The 20,473-nt window shown below is 42.5% G+C and overlaps 1 protein-coding gene across 2 annotated transcripts; it reads left to right on the plus strand.

The window, feature by feature from the left end:
- The first annotated feature begins 6 nt into the window (after positions 1 to 6).
- Positions 7 to 20,473, plus strand: LOC109290877 (putative RNA exonuclease NEF-sp). Of its 2 annotated transcripts, XM_019507701.1 has the most exons (19): positions 7 to 169; positions 2,882 to 3,003; positions 4,124 to 4,250; positions 5,453 to 5,540; positions 7,015 to 7,164; positions 7,337 to 7,425; positions 8,234 to 8,349; positions 9,981 to 10,119; positions 10,708 to 10,802; positions 11,855 to 11,957; positions 12,559 to 12,695; positions 13,306 to 13,414; positions 13,913 to 14,023; positions 14,127 to 14,264; positions 15,267 to 15,359; positions 15,943 to 16,162; positions 16,950 to 17,152; positions 17,912 to 18,021; positions 20,262 to 20,473. In XM_019507701.1, the coding sequence occupies exons 1-19, from the start codon at positions 44 to 46 to the stop codon at positions 20,329 to 20,331; spliced, it is 2,346 nt and encodes a 781-aa protein (XP_019363246.1). In that variant the 5' UTR covers positions 7 to 43; the 3' UTR covers positions 20,332 to 20,473. The 2 variants fall into 2 exon arrangements, with proteins under 2 accessions (XP_019363246.1, XP_019363247.1); XM_019507702.1 differs by lacking the exon at positions 15,267 to 15,359.

The following is a 20,473-nucleotide window of genomic DNA, read 5'->3' on the forward strand; positions in this document are numbered from 1 at the left end:
CTGCTTCCTCCCCAGGGGCCCATTTCCCGTTACCACCGAGGCCATGGAGGAGGCCGACCGCCCGCGCGGCCCGGCGAGACCTCGCGAGGGTAGCGACAGCGCCGAGGACGCCCCCCGGCGGCGGGGCAAGAGGAGGCGGCCGGAGCAGGGCGGCCCGCGTGGGGCAAAGGTGCGCACGGGCCGGGGCAGAGTGTGGCCCTTGCCCCGGAGCGGCGCGGCCGCCCGGGCTGGGGGCGGGGCTGCGCCACGTGGTCTCCGGGGAGGCGGAAGGGGGGTGCTCTGGCAGCCTTCACCTACCTGAAGGGGGGTTGAAAGAGGATGGAACTGGACTGCTCTCTGAGGTGGCTCAAGTTGCAGCAAGAGAAGTTTAGGTTAGATATTAGGAATAACTTTCTCACTAGGAGAGTAGTAAATCACTGGGATAGGTTATCCAGAGAGGTGGCGGACTCCCCATCCTGGGAGGTTTTTAAAACCCGGCTGGACAAAGCCATGCCTGGGATGATCTCGTTGGGGATGGGTCCTGCTTCAAGCAGGGGGTTGGAGTAACTGACCTCCTGAGGTCTCTTTCAACCCTAATTTTCTCTGATTCTGGATGGATGTTAGATGTAGATGTCTGTCATTTTATGGAAGCAGAGGGCTGGCTGTTCCCCTTTAAAACACCGCTGAGATTTTATTGCATTACTTTATGCCAAAAGTAGAATTTTCTCACCTGTCGTCTGCTGCTACTCACCCTGAGTCTTTGTCACCCCGGAGTTCTTTGGCGTGGTCCAAAGCATTTGCTGCCTGCAACCTAAAACATCTTCACGAGCAGTTAGGGCAGATTTAGCATGGGGACCTTAGTACCTGACTTCCACTGAAATCATAAGTTTTGGGATGTGCGAATCCAAGGGCAAAAGCCTGTAGCAGAGAAGGGTTTGGCCCCAGATTTCTCTGCACTGAGCATTTGCATCTTAGGGGTTTGTGACAGGCCCATCTCCAACCAAAGGAAATTAGTTTATGATCCTAGACAAGTGTTATTAGATTTGATTAGATCTAAGTGACTTTATCAGCTGGAAGTGATGATAAACTTGACTTCAACTAGGAAAACTTGCAGCCATGAATATCCACCTGAAAGTCCGCCATAAAAAAACTTTTCAACATCTGCTCTCTGCCACTGTGTGACACAGGCCTATTTGTCGCCTTCAGGGACATGGGGCTGCGCCCACCAAGTAACCTAGTGGCCTCCCACGCGTGCGGAGTTTACAGAAAAGGTGATAACTGATTACCAGGGACAAATAATAAAAGAACAGGGACAGGACTGCTGGTCAAAGGTTCAAGAGTGCCAAGGGGGGACACTGAGCTGAGCACACCGGACAGTGCCCTGAACAAGTCCGAGGAGCCAGTGGACACTGCCCAGCGATACTGTACCTGGAGAGGGGAATAAACCAGGGCAAAGAAAGCAGTCCCTGGGGACCTTCCCAGCCAGAGCCTCCCTGGTCACATAGCCAGCTTGGCCAGGGCCAGGAGGAGGTTGACCAGGAGGTCCCAGGACTTGATGGGGCCATGGACAGGGAGTGCATAAGTAAAGAGGCTAGGGGAACAGTGCAGCCAGAACCTCAGCAGGAGATTCTGGAGGACCATGTGACAGAATAGTGGGCAAGGTGGATCTAAGGACCAACCCAGTAAATGGCAGTTGTTCTGTTCTTAAATATATCTTACAAAAATCACAAAGATGAACATGATCTATACCAGTCAACCAGGGACTTTTGAAGTCAGTGTGACCATACCAGCAATTTCAGAGAAGTGCTGTATCCAGATACCTCAGTGAATTTACACCTGTTAGAAGGTGAAGCAAGGTCATATGACACAAGCTCAGAGCTCTAATGGCACAATACATTTTTAGATATAACACTTAAAATTAGCATGATAGCCAACATGTGAAAAGTTTAAGCACATTAACTGTGGAAGCTGAGTCTTATTTGCATCTAATTAGAGGCTGGAAGACCTGCAAGTTGCCAAGTAATCTTTGAACCTGAAACTGTTGCTGGCTGTTTTGTAGATTTCTAATTAGAGCTCATCTAAACAGTAGTGTCACTGCATGTTTGTCCACCCTGGCATGAAAGAAGAGAAGCAATGTAATTATGAGTCAACTGATGTAAGAATTGCTTTACTTAAAAAAACAAAACACTTGAAGCTCATATTTTGTGATCTTGTTTCTTATTTTATATTTAAGTGGTTTTAAAAGATGTGCCAACATTATTCTGTGTTAGCAGATTTTACTCGTTCAATATAATATGACAAAGGGCATGTTAACATAATGAAGGACTTGATATTTTATCTCGGGGGCAGAGGGTCAGTGCCAGACACATGGGCACTTCTGTGCTAGCACAGCCCAGGCTGGGCCTAGAGTTGGGGCTACCGTGCCATATGACCTGGGGTGTGGTCCTGGGTTTTGTCAACAGCAGGTATGACTGGGTGACCCCCTTCACAGGCCAATTCAAACCCATACATGTGGCTGTCGGGTCACAGGGCAGGATTATCATCCCCAATACCTGTGTTGCTGGCTCTTTTGCTGTTTGCTGGCTAGTACAGGCCTCTCCTCCTACTTCACAGCCTTGGAGACTCTTTAGCTTTTTTAAAAATCAAAGTTTTCAAGAGCAGTTAGGGTTTCAACTTTAAGGAAGAAAGGAAGGGTGGGTCAGCTGAAGATTAGGCTACAGGGTATGAATTATTTTCCAGGGCATGTTGTATGTGAGAAGATACGGTGGTATTTATTTTAAATGTTCTTAATACCTATGTAGACTGTGAAGGGCCACTTTCATCCTAATCCCTTGCCTTTTTACAATGAACACTGTTGCTTGGTACACATGAATGGTTCTTCACACGGGCTTACCTTTCTTAGGAGAAAAAGGCACGCTTGTCAGCAGAATTGTTTGGTGAGGACTGTGAAATCAGCCATGACCAGGTGTATGAGTTCTTAAAGTACGCAGCTTTGGGAAAACATCACAATGCAGCTCAACCCAGGTATATAATGTATGTTTGTATTCTGGCAGCAGTTTCATAGATTTCATAAACGTTAGGGCTGGAAGGGACCTTGGAAAATCATCGAGTCCAGCCCCCTGTGTCGGGCAGGAAGTCAGCTGGGGTCATAGGATCCCAGCAAGAAAAACATTCAGGTTTTTCTTGAAAGCGTTCAAAGTAGGTGCTTGAACAACCTCCGGTGGCAGGCCATTCCAGACCTTGGGGGCTCAGACAGTAAACAAGTTCTTCCTTATGTCCAGCCTGAAGCAGCTTGTAGTGCTGCTAGCCTACTGAAAGACCCATAGGTTAATGTTTTGTTTTTGGGGGGTTTTTAATGTACTTTGCAACAGTCACCATCCTGATCTTCACATATTACTGCATCTGTATGCATACTATATAACTCGAGCTGGCTGAAATACAGAATTTTCACTATGAAAAAATTCACTGTTTTGGAATTTTGTTTCACTGGATTGGGGCAAAAACACCACTACATTTTTTTCACAGAATGACAATTCCAAAAATGTACAGTGTCAGAAACATTAAAATGAAACAGTTCACATTGGAAAATGTTGGAACATTTTGTTCTATGCAATGTGCTGTCTCAAGTATCAAAATGACATTTTTCCAGCCTTTTTGACCTGAATTGTAGTGCCTCATTTAGAGTGTAAGAATATAGGCATCTTGGATGAGATAATGCCTGATGGCTACAGCGGAACTCAAAAACGAAACTAAATATTGAAAACAAAATACCTGATTTAATTTCAGGCTATTTAAAAATGGTTTTCAGCAAGTACATTTTTGGCAATAAATTCTACCAGAATTTTTTTTCTCCCAGATTTAACGGTCATAGGTTTATTTGGATGTTTTCCTATTCATATTTTTATACTACATGGAAAAAAGGCAAGTTGTGTCTTGGAGATGAATACTATAGTAGAGCTTAGCTACACAGTGTCTGTCGTCTTCTGCATATGGAGGTCCTTATGTGGAGCAAAGGAGATGCACGCGAGTGAAATTCTGTTCTTGTTGGAGATGGTGGGAGTTATGTCTTTGATTTGTACAAGAATGGGACTAGGCCCACGTTTTTAAAACTATTGTTAACTGTTTTGCTTGAATTTTGGTGCAGCTGGTGTCATATTCATCACCAAAGACACCTGGCTCAGGTTGTGGTCATTGTTCTACATGAAGTGAGCCAGCTTCACTTCTACAGGTTCTATTTACAGTTCAAACATCTCAGAAAGTCATTCCCGCATGTAAGTCTCAACTTCATTTCTGCTCGTTAGAGCTTGTTAGTCAATGATAAACATGTAGCATTATTCAGTCACTACAGTTAAATTATTCTGCTTGCAGTAAATGAAGACTTCTGATTTTCAGGGAACTAAGATAAAAGAATTCCTCTCCTCCCAACTTCTGCTAATGCAGGAGCAAAGGACTAATCTCTGCTGTTTATGGCTTGCAGCTTTTAAAGCTTTAAAATGTGAAATTAAGTATTTCAGAATTATAATGTTTTTCTCATCTTACAATATCCTCACTGTCCTGAAATCTGTCAGATTTAAGGATCATGCTCTGTTATTGTTAGCAGAAATCAGCCCTTGTGTTGATTTATACTACCTGGAAATCTGGCCCTGAATATTTGGCAACTGTGCTGAGTCTTACAGTAACAGTTCCTCTCATTTCTTGGAAAGAATACTGCCAATGTAAAGTGCAGGAGTTTTTTTAAGTTGCCTGCCTACATTTCAGTTCTTTTACAAATCTGTTAATATTAAGAAATGTCTTTTGAATCACTAGAATCTTAGAAAGTTCTTCCATAACTGCAGCAAATGCAAGTCTCTAATTTACAGCAGCTTCTAAACTTTCCAGGAGGAAACAGCCATCAGTTTTATTTCTACCAGTGAGTCTTTCCTCCTCTGGGAAGTCGAGGCTGTACAGTACTGTGATGATTGAGTAGATACAGAAGCATCCTGTATTTTTCTGCTAAATCATTGCGATGGTTCTTTGAAAATTCATTTTTCTTTTTAAGAAATAGGAGCCACCCTCAGCTACATAGACAGAGGGAGGAACTGCATTGCCCAGTTGCCCCTGTTTATTTTCTCTCTTTTAAAAAAGGTGAATAACATTCACTGCCTCTGGTTCTTTAACTACCCTTTTAGCAACAGTAACCAAAATTCTAATTAAGAGTATAGTGTGTAAGTTATGCAGACTCTGCATAGTGCAACAAGTTATTTGCAAACTACTTCTGTTCAGTGGAAAAAATTGCACTGAAATGACAAAGTCCGTGTTCTGTGTCCAGTTTCCCCAGGCTCAGTATATGTAATCCTTCCCTGAATTTGATGGAATTACACCAACACTGAATCTGGTACTTTGATGAGATTTAAGGATAACGTGACAGTATTTCATAATATTGTACTTTCTTTTGTGCTTCAGTCATCTAACACTTTCTTTTTTTATTGTTAAGAGATTCAGTTTACCACCTGATTCAGCTAATTTTATAGCCAGCATGTGCAGAGAAGGAGTGAGTGCAAAACACCATAACAGCACACAAGGTATCCAGACAATATTTGCTTAAATATTTCTAAATATGAAAGGAACTCATGTAATTGGCATACATTTCCTTCTTAAGCTAAATTGTGTTTTACGCACCAATACAAGATACAACTTAATCGCCAGTGGAACTCTGAAATAAACATCTCCAGCTAATTCTTTTGCTTATTTTAAAAATAAAAACGAAGGGTGTTTAGCACCACAAAATTGTAAAGGGGCCAATAGAGAAAGCACTGCAAATTTAGATTGTTACAAGCATTCAAAGTTGCATTCTAAAATGTATCTAGTAAAGGATACAGAGCACTGAAATGGATTCAGGCTCTTTAGGAATTCCTTTTTCCCCATATTAGTTGTCTTCATGCTGATTAGTGAATTGAGACAAACTATAGGTATATCAGCATTTTACTTTTTCGTTTTTATCTTCCCTGTGATGCTAGTTCAGGGATGGGCAAAATGCGGCCCATGGGCCAGCTGCGGCATGCCAGGCCATTCTATCTGGCCTGCAGGGCCCCTAAAAAATGTAGAAAATTAATATTTATTTGCCCCTGGCTGCCTGTCATGCGGCCCTCGATGGCTTGCAAAACTCAGTAAGTGGCCCTCCGCCCAAAATAATTACCCATCCCGTGCTAGTTCTAGGAAACTCTAGGGCCTGGTTTTGCATGCTTTAGTTGGGGAAACTGCACAGAAGTCAATGGAAGTTCTTAGTGAATGGGCCTTTAATGTGGAAATTAGTAAGGATAATTTTGCAATTTATTGATAGAGTCCTAAAATCTGGACAAAAAAGTAGTTTAGTCCTAGACTGGGGATATCATGTGAGTTTTTCCTGTAGTTTTTTTGAGAGTAAGTGACTAAGAATCCTAATAATAGGAAAGATGATTTACTCTTGATTAGGTCCTAGGTTCAGTTCCCAGTTTACTTTGTCACCATGAGCTGGTCATTTAACCCATTTTGCGTACCCTTTTATTATCTGGAAAAGTGGAGCTAGCACCTCCCAGAGAGATTACAAGGATTAAAACCATACTTTGAGAGAGACTCAAGTGTGCCAATGGGTAGGTAAGAAACTGGACAGTTAAATTAAGCACTTCAATTGCTTCTTTTTTTAAAGCAGTAGAACACATTCCTAATACCACTGAAGGGAAAAAGATAACTTCTTAGAACAAGATAGTGGCAACGATCATTCTTCATATAACTAAAACTCTAACGCAATTACCTTGCTTTTTACATATTGCTTATGTGAAGGAGATCCGTCACTACTTCCCCTACTTTGTAGCTAGGTGAAGTGACTTGCTTAGGTCACCTACCAGAGACAATAGCAGAACCAGGAATAGAAGTAGGTTTAGTGCTTCCAGGAGCACTGCCTCCCACGGGTGTGAAATGCCATTAGTGTACATTAGTGACAGCAGCTTTCCTTTTGCTTGGGAATAATATATGATCTTTTTTGCCACTTTTTGAATACACAATTGTTTCATATTACAGCGTCACCTCATGTCTTCAATGGACATATCCTTAAGAGCACCAACTTGGAACAAGACCCTGTTGTTCAGAAATATGGAGGAAAAAAACGTGGTCTTACCACCTACACTCTAACGGTGCAAGAGATGAAAGAAAATAATTATCCTTTAGAAGGTCAGGCTATTTTGACAGTAAATTTGAAGACCTCCTATGTTTTTCAGTGGGATTTGGGGAACACAGGCTCTATATCAACTTATCTCCAGACCTTTTTTTAGCCTTTGTGCATCAAGTTGCACATAAGAGGTTACCTCATCTTGTTCTCAGACATCTTTATATTTCTTCTTAGGATCGCCTGGGTGTCTACATTTTGTCCACACTGAATGCAACAGCCCAAGGACAGACAGCAGCCCCCTCTTTGGGTTGGATTGCGAAATGGTATAAAAATATCTGTAGTTGTAAGGGGGATAGGAAGTCAGTTACATGACCTCTGCCTGATCCAACAGGCCAACTACTCTGTTCTAGAATACACCTACCAGGAGAGATACAGTAGGAAAAGCATCCGCTACCACCTGGCAACAACAGTTCTTTCTGCGGTAGTGCGAGTGGAGCTGTGCTGTTGCAGCAGTGGGAGAGTTCTCAAGAAATGGCAGTGTAGACAAGGTGCGTGTGTGAACTCCCCCAGCTCAGAGCAGTGCTTGGCTCTGCAGGGATTCTCAGCACAGCAGAATGCAGAAGAAAGGACAGGTGGATCCATTGCAAGGCAGATGCTCCTGGTCCCTGTGAAGGAGACATGCTGAAGATCTTGGAGCTGCTACAAGCTTTGCTTCCTTAAGGAAAAATTTATTTTCATTGCATCTCTCCACTCTCCATTTCAGCTATCCTGGATTTACCCCTGGGTGCGGTTCTAACTGCAAGAAGCAGCTGTAAAATGCAATTAGCTGGGGCTTTCAGGGGTATGAAGTACAAAATTACCTTGTGACATCAGGTCTCCCTCCTCAAGATTTACTCTATGATTGGGTGCACTACACTTGTAACAGGCATCAAACAATCAACATCTGCATTGTTTTTAAAAAAAAAGACACTCAGTAACAAATGGACAGCTCTCTAGACAGGACACTGGATTAATGATAAGTTACTGCAGGCAGGGTGGGCTTTAATCAGCGAGTGCATGTCAAACAATGGAATGGCAGCAAAATCATTTCTGATCTGTGACCAGCGTCTCTGCCATTTTATAATTTGACAGTGCCTCACTACGAAGGGGAACGAAGTCACCCGAGTCTCACTGGTGGATGCACAGGGTCAGTGCCTTCTGGATGAGCTTATAAAACCTGAGACCCAGATTCTGAACTACTTCACCAGGTATCCTTCCTAGAATGGTCCTATACACCTTCTTACTTTAACACTTAAGAGCCATTCAGCCTGAGCCTGCTTCATGTGGTCTTTGTAAACCTTAGCTACAGTTGTAGTTTCATGGTAAATATAACTTCTGTGCATTTCCATGGGAGTTGCCTGTTCTGTTTCAACTAATGTTAAAACAAACAGTTTACAAAATGTAGATATTACCCCACATTGGATACACGCTTGTCTACTATACAATCCGCTGGATCTTGGCAGAGGGTTAGAGCTGCTATGCAATGTTTAAAAAATAAAAAAAAGCCTGAGTTACAGGTTAGTGAAACATAGTGCAGGTTACTTTTTTACTCTTGGCTGTAGAATAGAATATAGTGTTAGTAACAACAAAGAGGCTGCAATCCAGATCTGTCTGCTCTGGGGCTCTGTTTACTCATGTAAAAGGAGAGGGACTTTGTCCAAGCTTCCATTTCTAGTGTGGAGATGCCTAAAAGTTTCACAATGAAACCAGGCAAAAAACTCACGCTACATTTCCTCCAAAACTTTCATATTTGACCTAGTTTCAGACTGCAGCACAAAGGCCCTCCCTCTTATGCTCCCTATAAGGCCCCCTCTACACATCGTCGGTGTTGAGCAGTTAACTGGTTAATTGTGCAATTATCTGAAGACCAGCCAAATGTGCAGAGTAGCTATCACACAAAAAAAAGCTCCAACCAGCTATTAATTAGACCTTGAAAACATGTACTAAATTTATAACTGGTTACTATCAAGCTTTAATTTGCACATGTAGCAGGATCTCCCCTACAGTTTGGAGGTCCATCATCTGAGAGGGCTCCCAGCTACCAGGGCGTACCTTGCCCAGTGTGAAACCCCCAAGCCCTGGGGATTGCAGCTACCATGATCTGGAAGGCCTAGGGGTGCCTGAAACTCCCCAGCCCACAAGGGGCTCTCAGTCCCAGCTATGCCTCATGCAGCAGGGGCTGAGAGCCTGACAACTGATGGGGCTTCCACTGTGCCTTACACACAGCCAGGACCAAGAGACCCTGCAACTAACTGTCAGTTGCGGGGCTTTCAGTCCCAGCTGCATGTGAGGCACAGCCAAGGCTGAGAGCCCTGTCAGTTGTGGAGTTTTGGCCCTGGCTGTGTGTAGTCCCCGTAGCTGGGAGACCCCTCAAAGGCAATAAAATTCCCCCTGCACTGGCAATAAGGTATGATTGGATCTAATGTGCAATCTCACAATCACACCTTGTGCCATACACGTGTAGCATGGCACGAGGCGCAATATGTGGATCACACATTAGATCCAATCGCACCTTTACCTGAATGTGTAGAGGTCTAAGTCTCGTTGATCCAATCTGATCATTTACCTGTGTAGTTTTGACAGGAATGGAACTTAATCATTTATACAAAGGTTTGTATCAAGAAAGACAAGCCTCTACAGAGGCCGATACAATCCTAGTGCTATTAATTTAACATAAATTTCACCATGTCCTCACAGAGGCATTTAAACAGGAAGCCACAGCTATAATCCTGTGCTATACTATTATAGTTCATTTATTTCACTTGTCTTGCTTGAAAAGCTTTTTAGTAAACAGAGTTGCTAATGTTCTGGTTTGCCTCTTACAACTTCTGCTTTAAAGATACTCAGGAATCACAAGGAAGATTCTTCTTCCAGTGAAAACCAAACTTGCAGATGTCCAGGACAAACTAAAGAAATTGCTTCCCCATGACGCAATATTGGTGGGTCATTCTTTAAATGCTGACCTCCAAGCTTTACAAGTAAGTGTGCTCTTAAATGCATTTTCTCCACACCCTTTACCTGCTGCTTTCATATCTAAAACCAAAACAATTCCATGATATATTGTAATTGTTTATTACTACCAGCCTTTCCCTAAGATGGGGTTAAGGCTCTCCAAGAGAGATGCGTTACCAATCGGGATGTTCAAGAAACACAGAAGTTGTAAAACTAGAAAGCTGTATTTCAAAAGTGCAAGTCTGTCTACAATAGATTGCCCTGTGACTGCTCCTTTCCCAGACCTACTGGAAGGAGCACAGAGCCTGAAACTTGTTAATTCTCTCTCCAAATTATACAAATTGGTCCACTAAGGATGCTTTGCCAGAAGTAGATGAGACTCCAGGTGTATCCCTCTTTCTTTCTTTCCATTTGCTTGCTAGGAGCCATTCATATTTTTACCCCAACACAACTATTAAGTCTTTCCTATGGTAACTTTAAGTGACCATAAAATGCTCTGGGATGACTGGATCTGAGCACCTTCTGCTAGTTTGTTTAGGAGAAGGGATTGCAGACCAGTCCTATGACACTGCTGTTGTTCTTAAATCACATTAGTCATGTTTCCTCTTCTCCAGATGATCCATCCCAGTGTTATTGACACTTCATTGCTTTTTGCCAGAAGTGGAGGTCGAAGATTCAAGTTAAAATTCTTAGCAAAAGCTGTTTTAGGGTAAGTCTCTTACAGTGCTCCCCTTGTACATGCCAATGGGGAGCATATGGCTTTATCAGTTAACTTTTACACCTGAATTACCAGTTTCTTAAATCTTGGAAAGAAATCAGATCATGCATATGTACAAAATACATGCGCTGAATAATTAGCCATGCTAGCACTGCCTTCATTTTTCAACCCTCTTCCTACACGCACATCAATTTAGGTAAAAACATAAGACTTATCAAAAGTCCACTTAGCCCAGTATTTTGTCTCAGACAGCATCAAACAGCAGACACTTTAGAGGAAAAACAGAAGCAAAACTTGTGTGAAGTGATCCATTTCCTGTCAAGATTAGGACTCTTACATGGTGATTTATACATACACAGTATATATCTAAATCTAAATGGATATGACAAAGAAAGACTCTTTATCTTCCACTTTACAGATAGGAAGTTGAAGCACAGAGCAAATAAGTGACTTGCCTAAAGTAATACAGGGAATTTGTGACACGAGCAGATTTGCTGAGTCTTGCGCCACTGCATTAACAGCAGGTCTGGTCTTTTTTTAAATTGGGCATAATTGCAATGTGCTAAATCTTATCCCTAAAAAGCAAAGATATGGTATAACAACTCTGGAGGTTATAGTTCACATGAAATACTCAAAGGCTTATCACGAATTAGCAAGAGTGTGCTGATGCACAGTAACTTTCTACAATTAAATTCTCTGTAAGAAACAGGAGATTGCACACTATGTGGTAGCATAACTAATAAAGCATGGATGGTGAAGGCAAATAGCAAAGGTGCATCAAAGCATGATATATGTGTATCACTGTATCTATGAAATCTTCAGTATCCAAAATGTAAGCATTGCAATAAGGTTATACTATGGTGGCTTTATGGAACATTTCATGAGAATGGCAACTCATAGAATTGAAATATAACAAACTTGCTGTGAGGAGAAAAATAAGTCAACTAAAAAGAACAAGTTACAAGGCTTAAAAAATAAAAGGTAAGATACTATATGTTCTAGAGTGAGGAAAAAGTGATAACTTGCCTGTACTGACATTTTAGGAAGGAAATTCAGTGTGAAAACAAGCTTGGTCATGATCCAACAGAAGATGCTCAAGCTGCACTTGAACTGGCTCAATACTTCATTAAACAGGGGCCTTGCAAGGTTTGAAATTATGTTGTTGTTGGTTTCAGTTTTGGGGGGTTTTGTGTCTTAAAGACCTTAATGTCAAAACACATTTTACAGGCTTCATAAAGAAAATTTAATGTGGACTACTCGTTGCTTTTATGTTTAATTGATGTAGTTTTGATCTTGGGTCCTGGGCTGCAGTCTGGGAAGATAATTGTCTTGGACTTTGCTGAAACTACTAATATGCGAAGAATTAGGAAGGTATTACTTAGGTCAGCATTGAGGATCCAGGGGAGGACCATTGCCCATTAGTGGAGTACACGGGGATTTGAATAAATTTCCATTTTACTAGAACTTGATCAGTCTCCGGGCATGGTCCTATAAAGATCTCGTATAGTGTGTCTCTTCCCTTTGACTGTGTTTTCCCCACTTGATTTCAGTTCGTCTTGGATTTTAGCCATCTTAAGGCACCTGCTCATCACTGCAGTGGATTGGCTATTTGTACAATGCCATCCCTCAAGTCTTTAGTTTCATACTCTAAGAGATGTCGTAGAGACAGATTGAGTTGATGCCTGTGGTGCTGTATGCTTCAAAATAATCTTGAAGAATTAGTTATTACCAATGTGTGTATCTCAAGGTAGAAGAACTAAACTTGGAGACACTGCTAATTGCCCAAAAAGCGAGTGAGATCTCACAACAGAAGTCCACCTTGTACCTACAGCTGAACGGAGTCCAACAGCAATCAAGCGAGGGTTCCAGCATACCCCAGCTATGGTAATAGGACTTTCCACACCCCAGTCACCTACACCACTGGATTTAGTTCTTTCTGAAATTATATTGTAATATGCATTATTTTCTGTCAATATTTCTCCTTCCCATTAGTAATTTTCAACGGGAAAAATATTTTATGAAAAAATCACTAATCTAATAGTTTTAAATTTTAAAGATTAGATTTGATATCATGTTTTTTGTAATTTTCTTTATACAGTAAAATCCCTGTTATCCAGCATGAGTGGGGAATCAGTGGTGCTGGTTATGTAAAAATTCCAGTTATCCAAGGCAGATAATGTGGGGAGGCGGGGTGCGCACGCATGGCGGCAACTGCACACAGAACAAGGCGGGGGGGCGGGGTGGCAGCCGCATGCAGAGCAGCAGCAGCACAGGGTGGTAGGTGGCGGAGACAGTGGCTGCCGCATGCAAGCTTTCGCCCTGTATTCAGAACAAGAGATAATTGTTTTCAGACCATGACAAGTTTAGTTCTTAAAAATCTTTCAAAACCTTCATATTTGAATTCAACAACTACCTTTCTTGAAGATTTCTAACTTGGTTAAATGTAAAGATTAGTACTCGGTTACTTTGACTTGCATGTTCTTCTCTTTGTTAGTTTTTTAGATTCTTTGCGCTTGGCTGGCCAACAAACCCTCCTTTTGGGCAGACAGGACCTAGCCTCCCCTGGTTCATGTCAGAATGGCCAGAGACCTTCAAACAAACAGGTGAATTAACTTAGAGCGGTTTGTTGCCAACACGCGTCTAATTGTCAGAGTTCTTCACATTCTCAAGCATGTTTTTCTTACACTTAAGGAGTTGGGTATTAGTTAATATTGAGCAAAAGTCCCAATACCTCACCATCTAAGTCAGTTTGTCATCTTTAGAAATGCACTGGGGTACTGGTTTGTCCGGCAGTGTGTCCATTTTGCAAAGCAGGAAACAAGAATGACAGAGATGAAGCGACTTACCTCAGGGCACTCAATGTGACAGTCAAAACTGGGAATGAGAATCTCGGTGCAGTTGTGGAAATTCCATCCTGGCTAGACCTGCCTAGACAAAGCCTTGGCTAGCATGATATAAGTGGGGATGGTCCTGCTTTCAGCAAAGGGGTTGGACTAGATGACCACCTGAGGTCCCTTCCAACCCTAATTTTCTATGATTGTAACCAGAAGTTTCTGTCCTCAGTTGACAGTTATTATATGTGAATTTTCCCTTCATTGTAGATTCTTCAGCGAGCCATAGAAGAAGTTCCCCTGTCCTCCTTCAGTGTCGTTCAGTTTAGTTTGCATTCAAAGCATGTCGTACCTGCCCTCATAGCTGATATTTGTGAAAAGGTAACATGCTTACCTCACAATGTTCTTTGACGTTGAGCTGAGAGAATCAGTTCCCTTCAACTTTGGTCATTAAAATCCTTACACTAAATTTGTTTTCCAACAGATGAGAATCAAGCTGGGTGACTTGCTGACTCTTTATGCAGGCCCATTTGGTAAAGATTTTTGCCTGAAGTCTGTAAAGAAAGAATTTAAGAAGTATGGTCCAGTTCGATCACTGACTGTCATCACTGAAACACACCAGGTGAATAGTGAGACTTGAGCTGGGATTCTCCAGTGATCTTGTTTTGTCGAGGGTGGGGATGAACAAATTGAACACTGGTTGTTCTGCTTGCTTGGCAATATAATCAGCAGCCACAAGGATTTGGTGTGGAAAAGCCATTATAGACAATGACAAGAATAAACACAGCTAATGTGGCTTAACTGTGCTGCTGTTGGACCTGTCTCTAATGAATGTGGCCTTTCAGAGGAGCTACAGCATTAAGGAGCCCAGGGTAGGAATCCCAGCCTCATACTTGGCAATGGGGAACTTCTGAGATTCTCTCATCTGTAGAGAAGAGCAAGCTGGAGTGTGAAGGCCTTTAGATGTGCAACAGTAATGCTGTGAATTCTTTAAAATATAAACTAGGTATATCTTCGCTGTTACATATACAGCATATAGCATACTCTGTTTAAGTGCATAGCTTCAGGACTGAAACTTTCCCTGAGTATCTGCTTAACCAAACACGGTGTAAGCTATTAAGAAGTAATAACTCTTACAGGGGTTTAGACTAGATGACCTCTGAAGTTCCTTCCAACCCTGTGATTCTACAGTCCATAATACATAGTGCTGTTGTATTAGCAACCCCAAAACTAACCAGATCCCACCAGAGTCAAGGCCTCTGGCATCAGCCTTTTGACAGCTACTTCCCCCTTCATGTCATCTGGCTCAGTTATGTGGTTAAACGGAGTACAATTAACATTGCAACCTAACTAATAAGTTCAAAAGATGCTGTGCAGTTAAACTGTTTATGCATGCAACCAACATGCTACAGGTAGCTGAGATTTGTTGTGCATGCGTAGGGGAAAAACTAGGAGTGGTGTTGGACTATGCAGTTGAGTATCATATGCACTTGTCCAGTATGCATGTAAGAGGAATGTGGTGTAACAGGTTAGTATGACATCCTCCTAATGTGCAATAAAAGTTTACTTGAAAGGGATATTGTAACTACAGTAGAGATTCAAGTGTGATACTTCCTTTTTAAAGCCCCACATCTGTGTCCAGTATGAAGTACTAGAGGCTGCCCAGCTTGCCCTGGAGAGTCTGAATGGAGCTGAGATTGCAGGATCCTGCATTAAGGTATTGAAAACACATGGCAAAAAAAGTTATTTTAAATATCAGTCTACAGTAAAATAGGAGCTTGGTGTGATTAGTTTTTTCCGAGTGGCCTCTGCCCATGTACCAGGTGCACACAACTAAAGTGCTGGATGGTGCCTGGGAGTGCCTGCTGGAGCAGTCATGCTCCCCCTTCCTGTTTCCAGGAAGCACAGATTTAAGAAGGGGCCTGGTGCTCATGCCATTTCAGTGTCTTCGAACCTGATCTCAACCTTGCTGAGATGAGTCTGGTGGTGATCTCTCAAATGTATGTACTCAGTCATTCTGTACAATAGGTTCTTACCATCTAATTAGAATTGAGGCATTCAAACAGAAGTATCTCTCCCAATACTGACTTGGGTTGGTGCCAGAACAGAGGAAGGTTTATATGGATGCAGATGTAATCTCTCTCATTCTACAAACTTATTGGTTAGATTATTTTTGCCTCCAGAAATGCATCTATTTCCAAATAGAATTAGAATTCCTGAGCATCAATTTTGAAGTCTGTTCACTCAGTCCATGATTCTGCTCAGACATGTTAAACCTATTCCTGTTCAATGTTCCCCAGGTTCAGAGGCCTGTCTCTGCAGTTACATTAGATTGCAACACCTTGATAAAGGAGCTGGAAATGGATGTAGAAAATGAAAGGGTGATTTATATGGCAGGAGTAAAGAAAAGCCTAACAGAGACAAACTTGCAAGAAAAATTGAGTCAACTGAAAGACCTGAAAGCTCTCTTCTTGCCTAGAGACCATAAAGATGGGAAGCGCCAAAGTTACTGTTTCCTGAGTAAGTACATGTAGCATGCAACACCTGCATTCTGTAAATAATTTGTGCCTGGGATTCCAGCTGATGCCAGTGTGGTACTGTGTGCTGAGTAGCTTCCCATTACACCAGGGGTGAGCAAAATGCAGCCTGTGGGCCAGATGCAGCCCACCAGGCCATTCTCTCTGGCCCGTAGGGCCCCTAAAAAATTTAGAAAATTAATATTTATCTGCCCCTGGCTGCCTGTCATGCAGCCCTCGATGGCTTGCCAAAACTCAGTAAGCAGCCTTCTGCCCAAAAGAATTGCCTGCCCCTGCACTTCACCCAGGTGGTTCCAAATCTGTCTCACTGTTGCTACTGGAACATTTCTAGGTATTTACTAGTCCCCTCTTATCTGTTGCTGTGTTTGGTTTTAAATTTACCACTAGCAACAGATGCTTTTGAAAAGGTTCAAGCACTCTCTATTAGTATCTCCTTCAACCAGATGGGTGCCAAGGTGCAAACAGGTTCCAACACTGAACTTCCTCTGACTGTTTTGCAAAGTATCATGTCAAGACACTCAGCCAGTAAGTTGAATTCTTTGTAGTATACCCACCTAGAGCTGGATGAAGGGCTGAACAGCTGTTAGTAGGATTAAAGCCTCAGATTCTACAGGGACAGTATTCCTCACACGGACTCTTGAGATTCTAGTTCTGGTCTCACACATGCTGCATCTTGGCTGTTAGCTGCCACTGCTCTGCAAGCAGCCACTTGTGGGTACGTTTGGGGGCGGTGAGATAATCACTGACCTAGGGGGCTTGTTTCTTTTAAGAATTCCGAACTGCAGAAAGTGCTTCAAGTGCACTTGAGGTTATAAAGAGATGGGCAACTATGGGCAGCAAACTGAAAAGCAGAAGAGCTCTCACTCCTAGCCACCTCAACCAATGGATTAATCACATGGCTCATCAGGACACACAATCACTTCAGGAAGGAGAAAATGTTCTATACATGAAAAAGAAGCAAGTCTCTATGTGTGTAAGTTAAAAGCCTAACCTACTCTTTCCTTAGCTTTTTACTTACCACACAGTAGCGGACTGAATAGAGCTGCGGGAGCCAGGATTTATATTTTCACTGTAGCTCCGTCATTGGTTTTGTGCAGCTGTGGACCAGATTAACTGGAGATCCCAACGTATAAAATTGGGTTACCTCGGCATGTGGTAGACAGGTTGTCAGAAATTAATATTTGTGAAGGCAGTCTGAAGACAGAAAGTGCTATAAAGCATGACAATATGAAAGTTGTTTAACCTGCTGTTTACCATTAGAATTGTGTATTGCTACACACGAATACATTTATTTTAAAAATGAAGATCTCTGTGGAAAAAAAAGGGGTGGGGGAAGAGAACTGAAAAAGAGGATTATGTACCGTAAGGGTGACATAAAAGGAGAGAGAGATCTTGTGGTCAGGATCCCTTGAAACAACAAACCAGTCCAGTCAACTTTAGTCTCACTTTTACTAGAGATAGTGGGAGGCAATTGGTTAATAGTCCCACGATTCTCCTTTAACCGGTAGTCGCGGTGCTTTAAGGCCAATATGAAGAGACTACCTACAAAATAACAGATTCTTGAATCCACATTGCCAAAGATCACTAAGCTAATGGTAGCTTGCATGTTGTTTTTGCTGTATTTCCTAATGAACAATAAGCATACTTCCCCTTTTACGGTAGGGATCTGTTTCTGATACAGCTTACTGTCTTGCACCTTAATACTAGCTCCATTTTGTTCTGCCTGATCCAGGAGCAAGACCTAAGGGAAAAACTGAAGAAGTTAGACTGCAGAATCAAAAAGCTTTATAGAAGCCTACAGAATAATACACTTTGTGTCGTTCTGCTGCCAGGCACAAACAGGTAATAAGATTTACAAATTTTGTACAAAGAGGTCAAGAAAAATGTGCTACCCAGCAAGTCAGTCTTGCACATTTAGATTACTGGTAAAGTTAAAATTGGTCAAGAAGTGTTACTGCTGATATAGGAGCCTGCATCTTACTTCAGTCACTGAACATCCGTCTAGTGATAAACAAGACTTGTTCGTGAGGCTTCACCACCTAATTTCAGTGCTGGCTTGTCAGATGCTCTTAGTTGGGATGGATTCTCAGTATTCCCAAGAGACTAGAATAAATTCCGCTTCCACCTAAAGTGGCCATTGCTATTATGAACCAGAAATAATCAAATCTCATTTTTAGCCAAGGGGAAGGTTGCCAGGCACCCACTTATTTAATGAAATCTTCCCTTTGTTCCCCAAATTCAATGGCCCCTGTTCCATTCAGGAACCCAGGGTTGTCAGATTTCTGTATCTTTGTTTTCTCCAATTCACTGTTGCCAGCAGGAAAGGCACAACTCCCTTAGAGATCCAGAGAAGGAACCAAAGTTCAGCATTGGTATAAGAGAAAAGTACATGCACTGGAATTCAAGAGGGGGCAGGGCAGCACTGAATGAATCCTGACCTGTCTAGCTAGGCTTCTGTGGCCCACAGCAAAAGGATCAGCCAGGAGAGCGGTCCTGGAAGGCTGCTTCAGCCAAATGCACCAAACCAAATGCATGCTGGAGTTAACACAGATCAAGGTCCTTTCATTTCCTTTCAAGTTTCCAGGCTAGAGTTGCAGCATTCCCACTGCAGCTGCTTTGTTTAGATACAGGATATCTGCTATTGACACACATTGCATCACAAAGGGGAACCTATTGCAGCAGAACCCAGAGGATCCTCTGGCCTTAATTGGCTCTGCTTGGATTCTAGAGCCCTTCCTTGACTCATCTTTGGGGATCTCTCCACTGACTTCAGGGGACTGTGGATCAGGTCTGAAGCAGGAGCGACCATTCAGTTTTCTTCATTCTAGCCAAATTAAGCTTTGCCCATGGCTTTCTGCCCAGGAGAGTGCCTTTCAGCCTCCATTTAAGCAAAGTAGCTTAACTTGTCATGCAAATTGACTGATATATTGGTTGCTCACTCAGCTGCACAAAAACAGTAGGGAGGCTGGCTGGCTCCTTGCTTGCAGCTCTCCTGCCTAACCTTGGTACAATACCAGGGTTTCAATTCCTTTCATTTTTCAGTTACTTATAATCAACCCCTCTGGTGTCTTTAAAAAGACTGGCTTAGCTGCCCTTAGCAGCACTAACAAATTGCCATGTTTTGCATGCGATAACTCAGCCCTTCTAGAGAAAAGCTGACTGATAGATGCAGCCTGTTAAGTGTATTTGTTTGCTGAGCTCCACAGGGAATATGGCATTAGCCTAATCAGACAGAGGTAGTTAGCTGTGTTAGTCTTAAGTCAGGCAGAAGGTAGGGTAGGTTTACACCTTCTATACAAACTAAATTGGAGATTGTTACCCTAATCAGCCACTGGGGATGTGTGAACACAGGGATAAGCCTTCACAGGCTTTCGGTTTTTTTGTTTAACTGTTTCTGGTCCTTTCATAATTAACTTCTGCTGCAGATCCTGGTAAAAGTGGTTTTTGTGCATCTGAGCTATTATTTGGCTAGAGACCAACCTGAGAATAAAGACAGTACTGACCACCTGGTCACTGTGAATTTAGTACTGTATTTTTCCCTGTGTTATGTGGGAAAGACTTCATCCCTGCCCTAGCTCCCCATCACAGCTGAACTGGAGAGGTGAAGAGATTTCTCTGCACAGCCCCCCATATCCTCTGGGAGACCCGGTGCAAAGTCAAGGCCGGATTTACTCTCCACACCCTCCTGGTCCTGCCCAAAGCTAGTCAGCTAACTTAGCACTTCCAGGCGCAACTTCTACAGGGTCCCATCCAGGCCTGCGACCACCTACAGACGGTGAAGGAACCACCACATGGAATAGGGCCATTAGCAGAACAGACCAGGTGAAGGGAGTGACAACTGCAGACCAAAAACAAAGCGTGAACCACTGCCTAGCCTTCAGGTTATCCACTGCCTCAGCTTTTATTTGAAAATAAGAGTCCTGACAGTTCTCGGGCTTCTCCACAGAAGGGACAAGGGTCCTGGGTATGTTTTAATATTACAGCAGGTTACAAGGTAGTTTTGGGTCAAGCTTGCTAGCCTGTCCGAGAACTGACTAGTGCTGTTCAGAAGCAGAAGTAACGCCCTCTTCTTTGCCTTGCAGTGTACACAGATCACTATCTGGCTTGGGCCTGATGGGAATAAAAGATGATACTGGGAAGAGCATGTGCTAGACTGCCACATTTTAGCAGCCTTTTGTTAATGTTTTTAATAAGTTTAAATATTAATGTCTCCATGATGATCTTGTGCCTCAAGAACAATAGGCTTCCCCTGTACATTCTATCAAGTCTAAAAATAAAAGCTATTCAAAACTGT

The sequence above is a fragment of the Gavialis gangeticus genome, unplaced genomic scaffold (assembly GCF_001723915.1).
Source record: "Gavialis gangeticus isolate Ggan-Ray unplaced genomic scaffold, GavGan_comp1, whole genome shotgun sequence".
In the NCBI taxonomy this organism is placed as follows: domain Eukaryota; kingdom Metazoa; phylum Chordata; order Crocodylia; family Gavialidae; genus Gavialis; species Gavialis gangeticus.